At 45.0% G+C, this 14,222-nt stretch overlaps 2 protein-coding genes across 2 annotated transcripts; both read right to left on the bottom strand.

The window, feature by feature from the left end:
- Window positions 1–390: 390 nt before the first annotated feature.
- LOC102520462 (olfactory receptor 9Q2) lies at window positions 391–1,456 on the bottom strand. Its single transcript, XM_014553253.2, has one exon. It carries the CDS (start codon window positions 1,333–1,335, stop codon window positions 391–393), a length of 945 nt encoding a protein of 314 aa, XP_014408739.2. The 5' UTR covers window positions 1,336–1,456.
- Window positions 1,457–8,597: 7,141 nt separating this feature from the next.
- On the bottom strand, window positions 8,598–12,614 carry LOC102504950 (olfactory receptor 9Q1). Its single transcript, XM_006172985.3, has 2 exons — window positions 12,160–12,614; window positions 8,598–10,049 (listed from the first exon to the last, which is right to left on the bottom strand). The coding sequence occupies exon 2, from the start codon at window positions 10,033–10,035 to the stop codon at window positions 9,079–9,081; it is 957 nt and encodes a 318-aa protein (XP_006173047.2). The 5' UTR covers window positions 10,036–10,049; window positions 12,160–12,614; the 3' UTR covers window positions 8,598–9,078.
- Window positions 12,615–14,222: the final 1,608 nt, after the last annotated feature.

The raw sequence follows: 14,222 nt of genomic DNA, 5'->3' as shown, positions 1-14,222 counted from the left end.
AACCCACTTGGCAGATAAGAAAACTGAGGACAGAAGGAGTTGAAACTGAAAGGTCAACACTGGAACCTGCGCTTCATTCATTCATTCAACACATATGTACTGAGGGCCTTCATGGTGCTTTGCGAGGCACTGGGCATACCGGGGTGAATCTCAGAGCTAAAAACGCTTACTCCTGTGGAGTTTACTTCTGGTTATGAGGATTAGACAATATCAAATATGTAAAACACAGGACATCAGATAATGACAAGCATTACACGATCTGGTAAATCAGACAGTGGAGATGGGAAGTTCAGGTGCAATTTTAATCAGGTTGTCTGGGAAAGCAGGGGATATTTGAGGAAAGACGGGAAGGATGGAGGAAGTAAGGACTCAGATCCGCCGAGGGTCCCTCTAGGGCCTTCCGGGAGGCTTGGATGGGCTCAGGGCTTTCACAGCAGCCTCCTTTACCTCCTTATTCCTCAGGCTGTAGATGAGGGGGTTCAGCATGGGGGTCACCACCGTGTAGAGCACTGACAACCCTCGGTCCGCCTCCGAGGACTGGCCCGAGTTATCTCGCAGGTACATGAAGATGAGGGTCCCAAAGAAGAGGCCGACGGCAGTGAGGTGGGAGGCACAGGTAGAGAAGGTCTTAGCCCGGCCCCCGGCAGAGCGGATCTGCAGGACGGCCACCACGATGAACAGGTAGGAAACCAAGCTCACCAGTATACAGGCAGGCATGACAAAGCTGGCAAACACAATAATCACCACTTCCTGGGGGTAGCTTTCCCCACAAGTGAGTTTTAACAGAGGGGGTAGGTCACAGAAAATAAAATTGATCTCATTGTTTCCACAAAAGGAGAGCGTGAAGGCTGTGACCGTTCGAACAAAGGCACTGGAAAAACCAGCAACATAAGCCCCAGTGACCAGACCCAGGCGGGCCTTCTCGGTCACGATGGTGACATAGAGCAGGGGTCGGCACACGGCCACGTAGCGGTCATAGGCCATGATGGCCAGGAGGTAGCAGTCAATGGAAGCGAAGAAGGTGAAGAGGAAGAACTGGGCTGCACAGCGGGCTCTGGAGATGACGACGCCGTGTTCCAGCAGCACGGCCAGCATCTGGGGGACGATGGCGGACGAGTAGCAGATGTCCACGAGGGAAAGGTGGCCGAGGAAGAAGTACATCGGGGTGTGGAGCCGGCGATCCCTGCAGATCAGGAAGATCATTCCTGTGTTCCCCAGCAGAGTGAGCAGATAGAAACCCAGAAAGACCAGGAAGAGAGGCAGCGCCCACTCGGGATGCTCAGGGAACACGGTGAGGAAGAAAGAGGTCACTACGGTGTCATTCATCCCGGCCATCCATTCAGCGGTTCCCCTTGAAGGCTGAGACAAAAGCGCCCAGTGACGGGATCCAGGAAGACCAGTACAAGTCAGTTCAAGCTAGAAGCTTCAGACTGAGTGTCTGATAGGTGGCGCTTGACCATTAGCACACTTCTCAGCCTAATGTGGAAATGGACCCGCTACAATACAAGATGAAAAGTGATGAATGCATTGATTACACTAAGAATGGAGAGCACATGATTCACCGATTTACAAGTCAGCTCTTGTATTTGCAGCTCTGTCCCCAATTAGCTGTTTGATCTTACACAAGGCACTTAACCTCTCTGAACCTCAACTTCCTCTTCCATCAAAAGAGGATCATATCTGCCCTGCTTATGAGATAAGGTTAATGCACAGATTAAAACAGATGCAAAAGTGCATTGGAAAGCTAAAAGCACTCTACATACATATATATATGGTGGCTATTTAAAATTTTAAATGAATGTTTTAAGGAAGGGCAATTTCTACTCCATGAACAAAAGAATGCAAACCAAAAAAAAAAAAATCCATTAGCAATCAGCAGTGGGCTCTGCTTATAGGAATATTTCTATTTTCAGTCTAACAGCATGCATATTTAACAAGTAGCTATTCTCCTAATTAGAGTTGGCTGGCTTATTACGAGTTTTGGGGGGGAGGTGCTTTTTTTTTTTTTTTGTAAGTACTCACATTAACCTTGGAATCAAAAGAGCTGACATCAGCTCCCTTCAGCACCTAAAATGCTCCACGAGCTCAGTGTGGTTGTTCTCACAGTCCCTAATAAAAGCAGCAGTTGGATAATAAACAGCAACCAAATTTGAAAGCAGATCTGTCTGTGCAGCCTGCTGCGGTCGCAGCATGTTGGAGGAATCTGGGTTAATGGAGCTGAGGGTTCTTAACAGAGTTCTAGAGCAGGGCTGTAAAGGAGGGCTTTGGTCATATTTGACGCCCTGATGCACCAGCAGCCAGGCCAGTAACTGAGCTGACCCACTAGAAATAAGAATAAAGAAAAGAAATCAGATTTGGAAGCCATGAGCTTGGCATGAAGCATCCTCACCTGAATTCCACGTCACCAGCGTATTCTTCCCTCGTTTAGTGTTTCCTCTGCCGGTGACCTGCCAGTCCAGAGGAGACCTGGGTTCTAGCTCACTCAGACTGGATGTGTGACCCTGGGCAAGTCACTTTTCCCCTCTGGACTCCAATGACCTTGTCTTTGTCCCCTTTAAATAAACGACAGTAATACTAGTCCATAATCATAGCAACCAGGTTGATAGGGAGTTGCTTCCAGAAACTCTATGTCTTATTCTCACCCTTGACATTAGAGTTTCCCAGGATTTTTTTTTCAGGCTCAGCCCAGGATAGCAGGGCTCGGGGACCAGCCTCTCCCCCTGAGCTTCTGATCCTGCCCTAGACCATGCTGGTGGTGCTTTTTGTATTCACTGCCCCAGCTTCATGCCGTAATTGGCACCTGAGGTAAGTCTCCAGAGAGAAACAATTTATCTTCCTAACAAGGTGTCTAATATTTTTGAAGATTTCTCTTTAATTTCCAACTCCCAAAGCCCCATCCTGCATCCTGCCACAGGGGTCTGATGCGGCTCGTTCCTAGTCTTGTCTCATTCCTGGATGGTACCAAAGGATTCTATTACTTTGAAGATTTCCTCTATCTCAGTTGAGAATTTCATCAGCGGTTTATGCACAATGACACTCCAGCTGACTACGACCTGATCCTAAAAGGAGTCTGTTTTGTAAGCACAAGCTTTTGCTCCCCATCACCAAGACATGCTGTGATTGGTGACTCTAAAGTTTCACTCTTTGGCAGAAACAGAGACTTTTCCTGGGGGAAGAGTCATGAGATGAAACGTTGGAGAGGCAGGTATGAGCAGGTCATAAACAGATTTCTCACGAGGCAAACTGAGCAAATTCTTAATGGTGACCAACCTCTCCTCCAGGGCACTGATTCTCAAACTCCCGTGTGTGTAAGAATTACCCAGGGAACTTATTTAAAAGGTGATAATATCGTCCCACTTCCATAAATTCTGATGCAGTGCCTCCACCATAGGGCACAGGCATCCACAATGTTAACAGGCACCCGAGGTGGTTCTGGTAAGTTAATCTCCAAAAATTACATCCAGAGACAGTGCCTTGGGATGCATTCACAGGAGCTCTCGTCCTGCCTGACCCTCTGTGCACTGGGCCATGAAGTAAAATAATGAAAGCATGTTCCTGAAGAGCGTGATGTCCGCAAAGTCCCACCAGTGCCCTCCTTCTTCGCAGGAGACCTAAGATAGATGGAGTGGGTTTGATGCTTCCCTGTCTTATTAACTTAACCACCTAGATACAGAGAGGGCTTTGCAGCTACTTGGTGGCAAAACAATGACTTGAGCCGGGTCAGTGCTCTGCTTGGAAGATGACACAGAGGATCTAGGGCAATGGTTCTCAACTTTGCTACACAATAGAATCACCCGGGGAGCTTTCACATCCAGAGGCCCGGAGTGTACCCCGAAACAAGTAAACCAGAATGCTTGAGTGTAGCAGCCAGATATCAGTTTTTTTGTTTTGTTTTGTTTTGTTTTGTTTTTTTAATCCCCAGGTGATTACAACATGCAGCAAAATTTGAGAATCCCTGCCAAGGGTTCTCCTACCTGGCAAAGCCTTATGTTTACCCAGGTGTCTTAGTAGACATTCCTGGGGGGGAAATAGTTTGACTCCTCTCCTAACTTTGGAAATCACTGCGTACCACATCCTCCACGTGGAAAATCATACTGCACTGCAGCACGTTAAAGGATGGATAAGGTCCTATATTTAAGAAATCTTGTCGACTTTCTTTAACCCACCATTTCCCACAAAATATTTGAGCACAGAACCTGTTTCTCACTGAGAGCAGATTAGCATCCTGGGGTGCTAGAGCTCCCAGGGGAAGATGACCCGCGGGCAGGCCAGCTCTAGCAAAAAGCTCAGCAGCTGACCAAACGCCGAACAGCAAAGCAGTGATCGTCCCAAGAAAAGGCGTCTCTTGATGACTCATCTCAGGATCTGGTGTCTTTAAGTCTCTGTCACACTGGCTGCCCCAAGAGAAATCACTCCTCCCGGGAAAGGAATTGGGAGGGGAACGCCATTTCCCCAGGGGGATGTCTCATGCGCTGTGGAAGAAGAAACCATCATGCCCTTTAAGAAAGGAGTTTCCTTCAGTCGTGAAGTGGGTCTGATGGCTGAGCCCCTGCAGTTCTACCTCATAAATAATAGTGACCCCTCCAAACCCACCCCCAGGCGAAGCCGGCTGCTGAGGCCATCAGAACCCAACTTTCAAGAAGCTATGGTAACATTTGAAAGTATTGTCAGATAAACGTTAAGATGATTTAATCGCCATGAGGCCAGCCCAGAAAAGCAGGAGGAACCTCAGAGAGTATAGATCAGGATTTCACATAGGTGAGTACTAGGGCCTATAATATTAAAGTAAAAGTTTAGAGATTTGGTCCTAAGACCTACATATCTGACCAACTTTGGTTTCCTGACTCAGAGATTCAGGCCATGGTGGTAGCCGAACCAAAATGTGGGCAGGAAATCCAACAGGATTATAATAGCAAAGACTACTTAAGCTGCTTACCATATGCCAGTTCACCCTACTAAGCTGATAGATGATTGACTGACAGATAGATGTGTTAGTTCATTTAATCCACACAACAATCCTATGAGTTGGGTACTATTATTATGCCCATTTTAAGGAGATGAGAAAATGTAAGCACAGAAAGTCAAAGTAGGTCACCAGTAGTCCCAGAGTAAGGGGCCAGAGCTAGGGTTTGAACCCAAGCATTCTGGTTCCAGAATGTGCACTCTTAATTCCTACATTTTTGCAAAACCTTTGTGAGGATGTCTCCGAATTCCATGTTTGGGAATAATTGAGGAGTTTCTCCTTCTAGGTCTGTATTTTCTTTCTACCCTTTTAAAAAAAAAGGAGACTGGGCTTAGATGCAGGATCTAAGTTGCAGGCTGAGCAGATCGTGGTTGAAAATTCCTGGGGTACTTGGCCAGGCCCCTGCACCTTCTAAGAAGTGTTACTCACAGCCACAGGGAAAAGCTGGAGTCGGCATCCACCTTGGCCCCAGATGGCCTCACCATTCTAAGCAAAGATGATTTGAATGATTTCTCATCAGCTATGTATCTTCTATAAAACAGAACTCAGAATTAAAATAACTCAACAAAAGCAATTACATGTTGCTTCATTTGAATGGCTTCAAGATAAGACACAGCAAGATATAAGGAAATACTAACACCTATTTACAACAAGGTAACCTCCCTATTATCAACTAATCTTTAAAATTATCTAATTTACCCCTGTCTCCCCTCTCATCCATAAGTGGCAAGCATTTTTTTTTAACTTTCCCTAAGCTCTTTCTATAGAGTTCAAATTATATGAAGTCTCATAGGCAAGGCTGGGGCTTCGTGGCCGCAAGTTCCTAGAACCTTTTCAGTTAGCCCTTCCTTCTTAAATAGAAGTCTTCAACTGTCTGCTCAGAATTTAATCAGAAAGAGGCATTAAGTTGTCTCCTTAGACCTGGCAATGCATTCTCTTAATAGTCCCTTGAAATTCACTGAGTGCTCCCTGCCTTCTGGCCGATTCTGGGAGAACAAATAACTCTGCATGTGCTACTCTCATTCACACAGAACCAATGTTGTCTCTTTCAATCAGGAGGGAACTTTGTTAGACCAATCCAAGCTTTCTAACTACTTCCTTAACTTTTCCCACCGCCCGTAACACAATTGACACAGGAATTATTTATCAACCTTCCCCCTTTTAGCAGAGCTATGCATTTTCAGCCAAGGTTTTGATAACGAGATAAACCATCATTAAAGGGATTAAATATTTCCTATGAAAATTATATATTTTAAAGCATCCTGTCTTCTAGAGTGAACATCATGTCTTTGAAGATTTAAATGTTTTATTTTATTATAAGTGAACTTAAATTGAATATTCTTTGGCTGCCTTCACCCTGACTCTTCCATGTTTCACTCATCTGCTTCTTCAGATTTAAAATCCTCTTGCAGGATTTCCGGGTGTGACACATCATTTTTGGCTGGCTGAGTTTGGAATCATCCTCTGTTTGTACTGTCACCCCTTACCCCCTCCCATGATGGTTTATATCATTCATATCCCTGGGATCTTGGGGGTTTTGTTGGTTGGTTGGTTAGTAATCCAAGGGACAGGAAGAAAAGGAGTTTGAGTTCTGGGAATAAGAACCAAAGGGAAGACAGAAAATGATGAGTAGCTGGGGCCTGTTCCCCGCCCCCCACCCCCAGAGCCTTGGCTTTGGTTGGGGTACCTACAGAGAGATGAAGAGCAAGACCCAACAGATTCCAGGAGGCTTTGAATGCAGGCAGAGTTGCTGCAGAGCACAGGGACCCAGGGAAGATCAGAATTCCCTCCCGCTCACCCCTGAATGGGACGCAACAATGCTCTGCCTCCCCCAGGTCAAAAGCTATAAGATCACAGAGTCGACATCCACCACACAGACTCTGCAGATACCATTATGGGCAGTGGGAATGATCTAAATCACCCAGTGGGTTTTCAGCACATGATGTTATAAATGGGAGCTGGAGCGGGTGGAGAAGAAGAAAGAACAGGGCATCTTTCCAGTGGTGACTGTAACCAACAGACATGTTATTATGAGCATGTGGCGATTCACGTGAGGCATCCCTGGAAACTACCACAGGAGCCTGAAGAATACTTTCAGCAGGGTCAGCTTTATTAACTGCATTATCAAACTTCTACCTTAATGTAATCATAAAATAAACATCATCTGTATTTCTCTAATAGTTAACAATGTTGAGCATCTTGTCATGTGCCTGTTGGGCACCTGTATGTCTTCTTTGGGAAAATGTCTATTCAGGACTTCTGTCCATTTTGTGATTGGGTTGTTTGTTGTTTACATATTGAGTTGTATGAGCTGTTTACATGTTTTGGATATTAACTCCTTGTCAGTCACATCATTTGCAAATATTTTCTCCCAGTCTGTAGGGTTCTTTTGTTTGTTTTATTGATGGTTTCCTTTGCTGTGCAAAAGCTTTTAAGTATAATTAGGTGCCATTTGTTTCTTTTTCCTTTTGTTTCTTTTGCCTTACAAGACTGATCCAAGAAAATATTGCTATGCTGTGTGTCAGTCTCCTGTCTGTGTTCTCTTCTAGGAGTTTTATGATTTCTGTTCTCACATTTAGGCCTTTAAACCATTTTGAGTTTATTTCAACAATGAGATATCACCTCATACCTGTCAGAATGGCTATCATCAAAATGTCTACAAATAACAAATGTTGAAGAGGATGTGGAGAAAGGGGAACCCTTGTATACTGCTGATGGAAGTGTAAATTGGTGCAGCTACTATGGAGAGCAATATGGAGATTCCTTTTAAAACTAAAACTAGGACTACCATGCCATCCAGCAATTCCACTCCTGGGTCTATATCCAGAAAAAACAAAAACTCTAATTCAAAAAGATATATGCACTCCAATGTTCATGGCAGAGCTATTTATAATAGCCAAGACATGGAAGTTACCCATGTGCCCATCAACAGATGATTGAATTGAGAAGATACATATATATAATGGAATATTAGTCAGCCACAAAAAAGAAAGACTGAGATTTGCAGGAATATGGATGGACCTAGAGAATATTATGCTTAGTGAAACAAATCAGACAGAGGAAGACAAATACTGTATGATACCACTTATATGTGGAATCTAAAAAATAATACAAATGAATGTATATGCAAATCAGAAACAGACTCCCATATGTTAGAAAATAAACTTGTGGTTACCAAAGGGGAGAGAGGGAAGGGAGGAGGGACAAATTAGGGGTATGGGATTAACAGATACAAACTACTATGTATAAAGTAGAAAAGCAACAAGGATACACTGTATATCACAGGGAATTATTATCTTGTAACAACCTATAATGGTGTATAAAAATACTGAATTACTATACTGTACACCTGGAACTAACATAATATTGTGAATCAACTATACTTCAATTTAAAACATTTAATAAACATAATCTAAATATGGAATTCTAATTGATGACATCATTCTGGAACATATAGGATTGAAGAGTACTAATACTGATGTCTGAAACTCACTTTGAAGTCTATCAAGAAACAAAGTGGAAAAAAAAAGTTTCTTTTGTATAGCACAGGAAACTATGGTCAATATCTTGTAATAACCTTTAATGGAAAAAAATATGAAAAGGAACATATGTTTGTATACGCATGACTGGGACATTGTGCTGTACACCAGACATTGACACATTGTAACTGACTATACTTCAATTAAAAAAAAAAAGAAACAAGGTGCATTGGTGAATGAACAGAAGGATGAATAAGTAGATCATATGTGTGTGATAAAGCAAAAACTATCTAAGTATTGAGTACAGGGAGTTCACTATACATTATTTTCAACATTTCTATATGATGGAAATCTTTCATAGAAAATTGCACCAAAAAGGTAGTCACAGACCTGTGAGGTGTGCCACGTCTGAATTACACAAGATTCAACCTCAGATTCTTTTGTCTCCTGTCCTGGGAGTTAGAGCTCTCTCTCCAGTCTCTTCTCAGGCTCCCTCTTCCTTTCGTTCCTTTCTCTCCCTGGAACTGAAAGCTCTGGTTCTTGTTTACACCTTGTCCCATGACATATTCACTTCAACCTCGGGCGTGCTTCAAATAACGAGTTCCCAGAATGCTGGCACTGCAGAGGAGGTGGTTCTCAGGACTTTCCAAGGTTGGACGAGGACGACCTGGCTCTGTTGAGAATCCTTCTCACAGCCTCCTTCACCTCCTTGTTCCTCAGGCTGTAGATGAAGGGGTTCAACATGGGGATCACTGCCGTGTAAAACACAGACACCACCCTATCCTCCTTAGAGGACCGGCCCGAGTTCCCTCTCAGATACATGAAGATGAGGGTCCCAAAGAAGAGGGACACGGAGGTGAGGTGGGAGGCGCATGTGGAGAAGGTCTTGGCCCTGCCTCCAGCTGAGGGGATCTTCACAATGGCCACGATGATAAGCAGGTAGGACACCAGAATCATCACCAGGCAGGCAGGGATGACAAAAACGGCAAACACAATAATTACCACTTCCTGAGTGTAGCTGTCCCCGCAGGTCATCTTTAAGAGAGGCGGGAGGTCACAGAACATGAAGTCGATCTCATTGGTTCCGCAAAAGGAGAGCGTGAAAGCGGAGACCGTCCGCACGGTGGCGCTGAAGAGCCCCGCGCCGTAAGCCCCACCCACAAAGGCCCAGCGGGTCTTCTGCGTCATGACAGTGACATAGAGCAGGGGTCGGCACACGGCCACGCAGCGGTCGTAGGCCATGAGGGCCAGGAGGTAGCAGTCAGCTGAGCCGAAGAGGGTGAAGAGGAAGAACTGGGCTGCGCAGCGTGTGTAGGCGAGGGCTGCCCCGCGCTCCAGCAGCACGGCCAGCAGCTGAGGCACCGTGACAGACGAGAAACACGTGTCCACGAGCGACAGGTGACTCAGAAGGAAGTACATGGGGGTGTGCAGCCGGCGATCCACGCGGATCAGGACGATCATGCCCAGGTTCCCCGACAGGGTCACGACATAGATAAACAGAAACAGGAGGAAGAGAGGCCGTGCCCGCTCAGGACAGTCAGTGAATGCGACCAGGAGGAATTCCGTCACCAAGGTGAGGTTCTTCCCTGCCATGAAGCCAGAGATGCCTGAGAGGGCCAGGATGAGAAGCCAGTTAGGAAGCTACAAGGAGGATTTACCTGTATTTCTGGTTTGCATGCATTGAACATGTGCGATGTTGGGCTTCAGAGATGGCTGGTCTTGGCCCCTAACTTCACGGGAGTTCTGTGAGACGCAGTCTTCCTGGCACTTCAAGAAAACTGAGACAGGAAAACATTTGCAGAATAGGAGTTCTTGTTCTCCCGCCTTTATTGCTAACTAGCTGTGTGAACCCCAGCACATCCCATAACCACTCAACCAGAATTTCTCTATGGCTCCAATAGGGGTTGATACATGGGGTCCTGCCTCCCATGGGAATATCCATCGGAAGACTCTGTCCCTTTTCCTCCATGACCACAGCTCTCCCCTTATTCCAAACCCTCTTCATCTCTTGCCCGGATTGTAACTTAGCAGCTCCCCCTGCCCTCAGACTTGCTTCTTTCCAATTCTTGCTTCTCATTGTGGCCAGAGTGATATTTCTAAGACTTTAATTCAGTCACATCACTCTATGTTAAAAATCCAGGCAGAGTGCCCCAACAAGAAGAAGATATTCTTTAACCTCCTCTGCACGTTAGGGAATGCTGCCCTTGAGGTCTCCCCTGCTTACTTCCTCCCATCACGTCCCTACTTCTCATTCCTCGAACCCACAGCCACACTCCACCTTGCACACTTCTCTTCAGCCACCTGAATTTTTTGCAGCTTCTCTCATCCTCTGTGTTCTCTCAGAACTCCGTGCTTCCCACGGGCCACCCCTTCCACTGGAACACCTTGTCTTTCTCATCCTCAGGGTCCTGCCCGACTCCTACCCTACCTCCAAACCTCAGCTCAGATCCTCCTTCCCACAAGAAATCTCTCTTGAGTCTGTCTTCCCTGGTCAGGGGGTGTGCCCCTGGAGCTCAGCACGTCAATAAATGAAGTTCTCCAATGACATATGAAGCATCTTGCAAAGGGTAAGGCATCGTGCAAGTGTTCAAGTGACTTTTATTTTTATGCAAACATTTTTTAAACTGTCTGAAGTCTAAGAACCCATTGAAATCAATCAATGTTCACGGAGGTCATAAGCCATCCTTGGGGTTACCCTACCATTCTCAGCATAACAGTGTGCTTACTTAACAGAAAGCTACTGTCTTAATTAGATCCTCTTAGTTTACCCAAAATGGATATTTTTAAAGAACAGATATGATTCTCGTTAATAACAGAGAACAAATAGACACTCTTCTAAGTGATTTACATATTAAGTCATTTAGTCCCCACAACCACTTTATGAGGTAGGAACTTTTATTATCCCCATTTCACAGATGAGGCAGCCGAGACAGAAAGAGTTTAAGTATTTCGGTCTTGCACCCGAGACTGCACAGCTAGTAAATGGTGAGTGAAACTGCCATTAGGAGCAAAACTGCACATAGAATCCCAATTGATCTTATATCGGGATCTCACATGCATCACGAGTCTGCTCTAACAGCCCAAGAGGACCCGGGAATCGTCCCTCTTTAAGCAAACAAGCATGAACACCAGCTCTGCAGTCTATTCTGAAGGCTGATGGACACTCCTGTGCTGAAGGATGGAAAGTCGTTTGGCAGAGTTGCGGTGCAGTGGGGTAGGGAAGACATTTGATCATTTTTAAAGTGTTAGACTCTGGCAGCGAGGCCAGTGTTGGGCTGACATATTGGAGAAAATGATAAATACAACAGACTGGATCTGGTGATCTGAATTGCACCTAAACTGAAATTTGCCCTTTCCTGGCCAGACCTCTTCTCTCTTTATCCACTATTTTTCCTTGGTCTCAGAAAAACTGTTTCTCCTTCCACTGCTTGGAGAAGCAGCCTATCCTGAGGGTCCGAGGAGAGACCACTGCGCTGGGGAGCAGGAGGTCTGGGTGGGTCTTGTCCTCCCAAAACTGCTCAATTATGACACTGAGCAAGTTACTTAATCTCTCCAGGCCTCAGTGTCCTTCTGCCTCCTCCTACACTCCACACAGACACACACATACACACACACACACACACACACACACACAAATTAGTGAATCAACTTGGGGGCAGTAATGTCACAGCTGCCGGAACGTCAGTCCCGGCATCAGATCGCCCTCAAGCCCCTTACCAGTTGTGGTCTGTCAGGCACTTTCTTCTCTCTCTTCCCTTAATCCTTCTGCTTCCGTGATGTGCTAATCCCAGGTAACACGCATTCCTCACTCTGGCTTTTGTTCAGTTCCAGGCTGGGAAAGCAGAGATTGGAGAAAAGCTTTGTCGTATGGGCTCCTGACTCCAGTGCAAATCCCTTTTGGAGAAGACACTAATAGTCCCTGAAAGTCAGAAGTCCCCAGTCCATGGGTGATGTGGTCTCCAGGGAAAGGCAGTTATGGCCCACGTGGATCCTTAACAAGGCTCCCGGGCCCAGTCCCAGCTCCCAGGGCCCCTCAACACGCACACTAAGTGAGGTCCAAAAGACCTGCATCCCAGTGCTGCACGGCCCCTTGAGGAGGGAGGTGGCTCTGTCCTTAATTTCTCTAATCAGAACAATGTCAGAAATCATGCCCCCATCAGTGTGGCCACAACCTGGAAAGAATAAGAGTGCTTTGTAAACAAGCTTTGGTCACATGGCTCTGAAGGACACAGTGGGGACGCTACTCAGAGACCTCAACAAGAACAGCGTGTCTTCTGAGTTTGCCCTCTCTGGAAATCAGGAGTTTTCGCTGTGTTCCCCCACTTCCTTTTCTTTTTTTTTTTTTTTTTTTTTTTTTTTTTCCTTTAAAAGCAAATGAAGTCACAGGCAAAGCAAAAGCCTGGGATGTTGCCCAGAGGAGAAACTGGCACGTTCTTTTTGTTGACCTGACCTTTGCCAGCTCTCTGCATCTTCAACGCTGCAGTATTTCTATAGTCCCACGTTCACAGGCATTTTGCTAAGCCATTGTATTTCAAGATGTCTCAATTCGGAGAAGGAAATAAGGAAGACGGGGGAAGAACAGAATAATTGCAGAATAATTGTTCTCTTTGACAACTATGAGAACCAAGAGAAAATGAGACCATATTGATCATTGATTCATCACTGTGCTAAGCGTTCTAAATGAGCAGCAAGAGATACAAAATGAAACAAATCTCTCTAAAAGAAAAAACACAATGCTTGTCTCCAAGGACTATGCTACCTCATAGGTTATGTAATTATCCATCCTACACGATAACAAGTACTAAACTCTTAAATGAGGTGTAGGTAGGGAGCCATGGGTATTCAGTGTAAGGCAAGATTCCTTATAGGTGGGGGAAATCAGGGATGGCTTCCCAGAGGAGGTGGACTTTGACAGGCAGTTTGGTTGGAAGTGGGGAGGTGGGGATATGATGGGCAAAACTTTTCAGGAAGGGAGACCAGCGTGAGCAAATTCACAGGGGTAGGAAAGTCCAGGGACTACTCCTGGGACAATGAGTGTGACGTTGGCAGCAGTACAGGACAGCATTAGGCAAGTCCAGGTCCAGGGCGAGGTGAGTGAGGCACTCACCTCGGGTGCAGAAGTTAAGGTGGCACCCAAAACTTTGGTAAACAAGATAAATGATAATTTAATATTATTAAAAAATAAAAATCAGTACAAAAAATCTATGATGAGTAAAATGTTAAAACTTTAAATAAAAGGCACCAGTATTACTGATTTTCCTTTTGCCTCATCTCTAGTATGGCTCAGCAGAGTGCTTGCATAGGAGATTTGCTTGAAAAGGGAGAGCAAAACCAAAAGGTCTCCGAGGACAGGCTTAACACGTGCCTTTTTTAAAATTGAAGTATAGTTGATTTACAATGTCGTGTTAGTTTCTGTATATATATATACAGTTTTTCATTATAGGTTATTACAAGATACTAATATAGTTCCCTGTGCTATACAGTAGGACCTTGTTGTTTATTCCATATATAGTAGTTTGTATCTGCTAATCTCAAACTCCTAATTTATCCCTCCCCTCTCTTTTCCCCTTTGGTAACCAGTCTTGTTTTCTACGTCTATGAGTCTGTTTCTGTTTTGTAAATAAGTTTGTTTATGTCATTTTTTAGATTCCTCGTATAAATGATACCATATGATATTTGTCTTTCTCTTTCTGACTTAACTTCACTCAGTATGATAATCTCTAGGTCCATCAATGCTGCTGCAAATGGCATTATTTCCATTGTCTACACAGACCACAACT

This window comes from Camelus ferus, chromosome 10 (assembly GCF_009834535.1).
Source record: "Camelus ferus isolate YT-003-E chromosome 10, BCGSAC_Cfer_1.0, whole genome shotgun sequence".
NCBI lineage: Eukaryota > Metazoa > Chordata > Mammalia > Artiodactyla > Camelidae > Camelus > Camelus ferus.
The sequence above is the reverse complement of the archived record's forward strand: the minus strand, read 5'-3'. Positions and strand labels throughout refer to the sequence as shown.

Bases quoted from the DNA above. Each gene is read 5' to 3' on its own strand.
- LOC102520462 (XM_014553253.2), bottom strand. From the start codon at position 1,335: ATGGCCGGGATGAATGACACCGTAGTGACCTCTTTCTTCCTCACCGTG.
- LOC102504950 (XM_006172985.3), bottom strand. From the start codon at position 10,035: ATGGCAGGGAAGAACCTCACCTTGGTGACGGAATTCCTCCTGGTCGCA.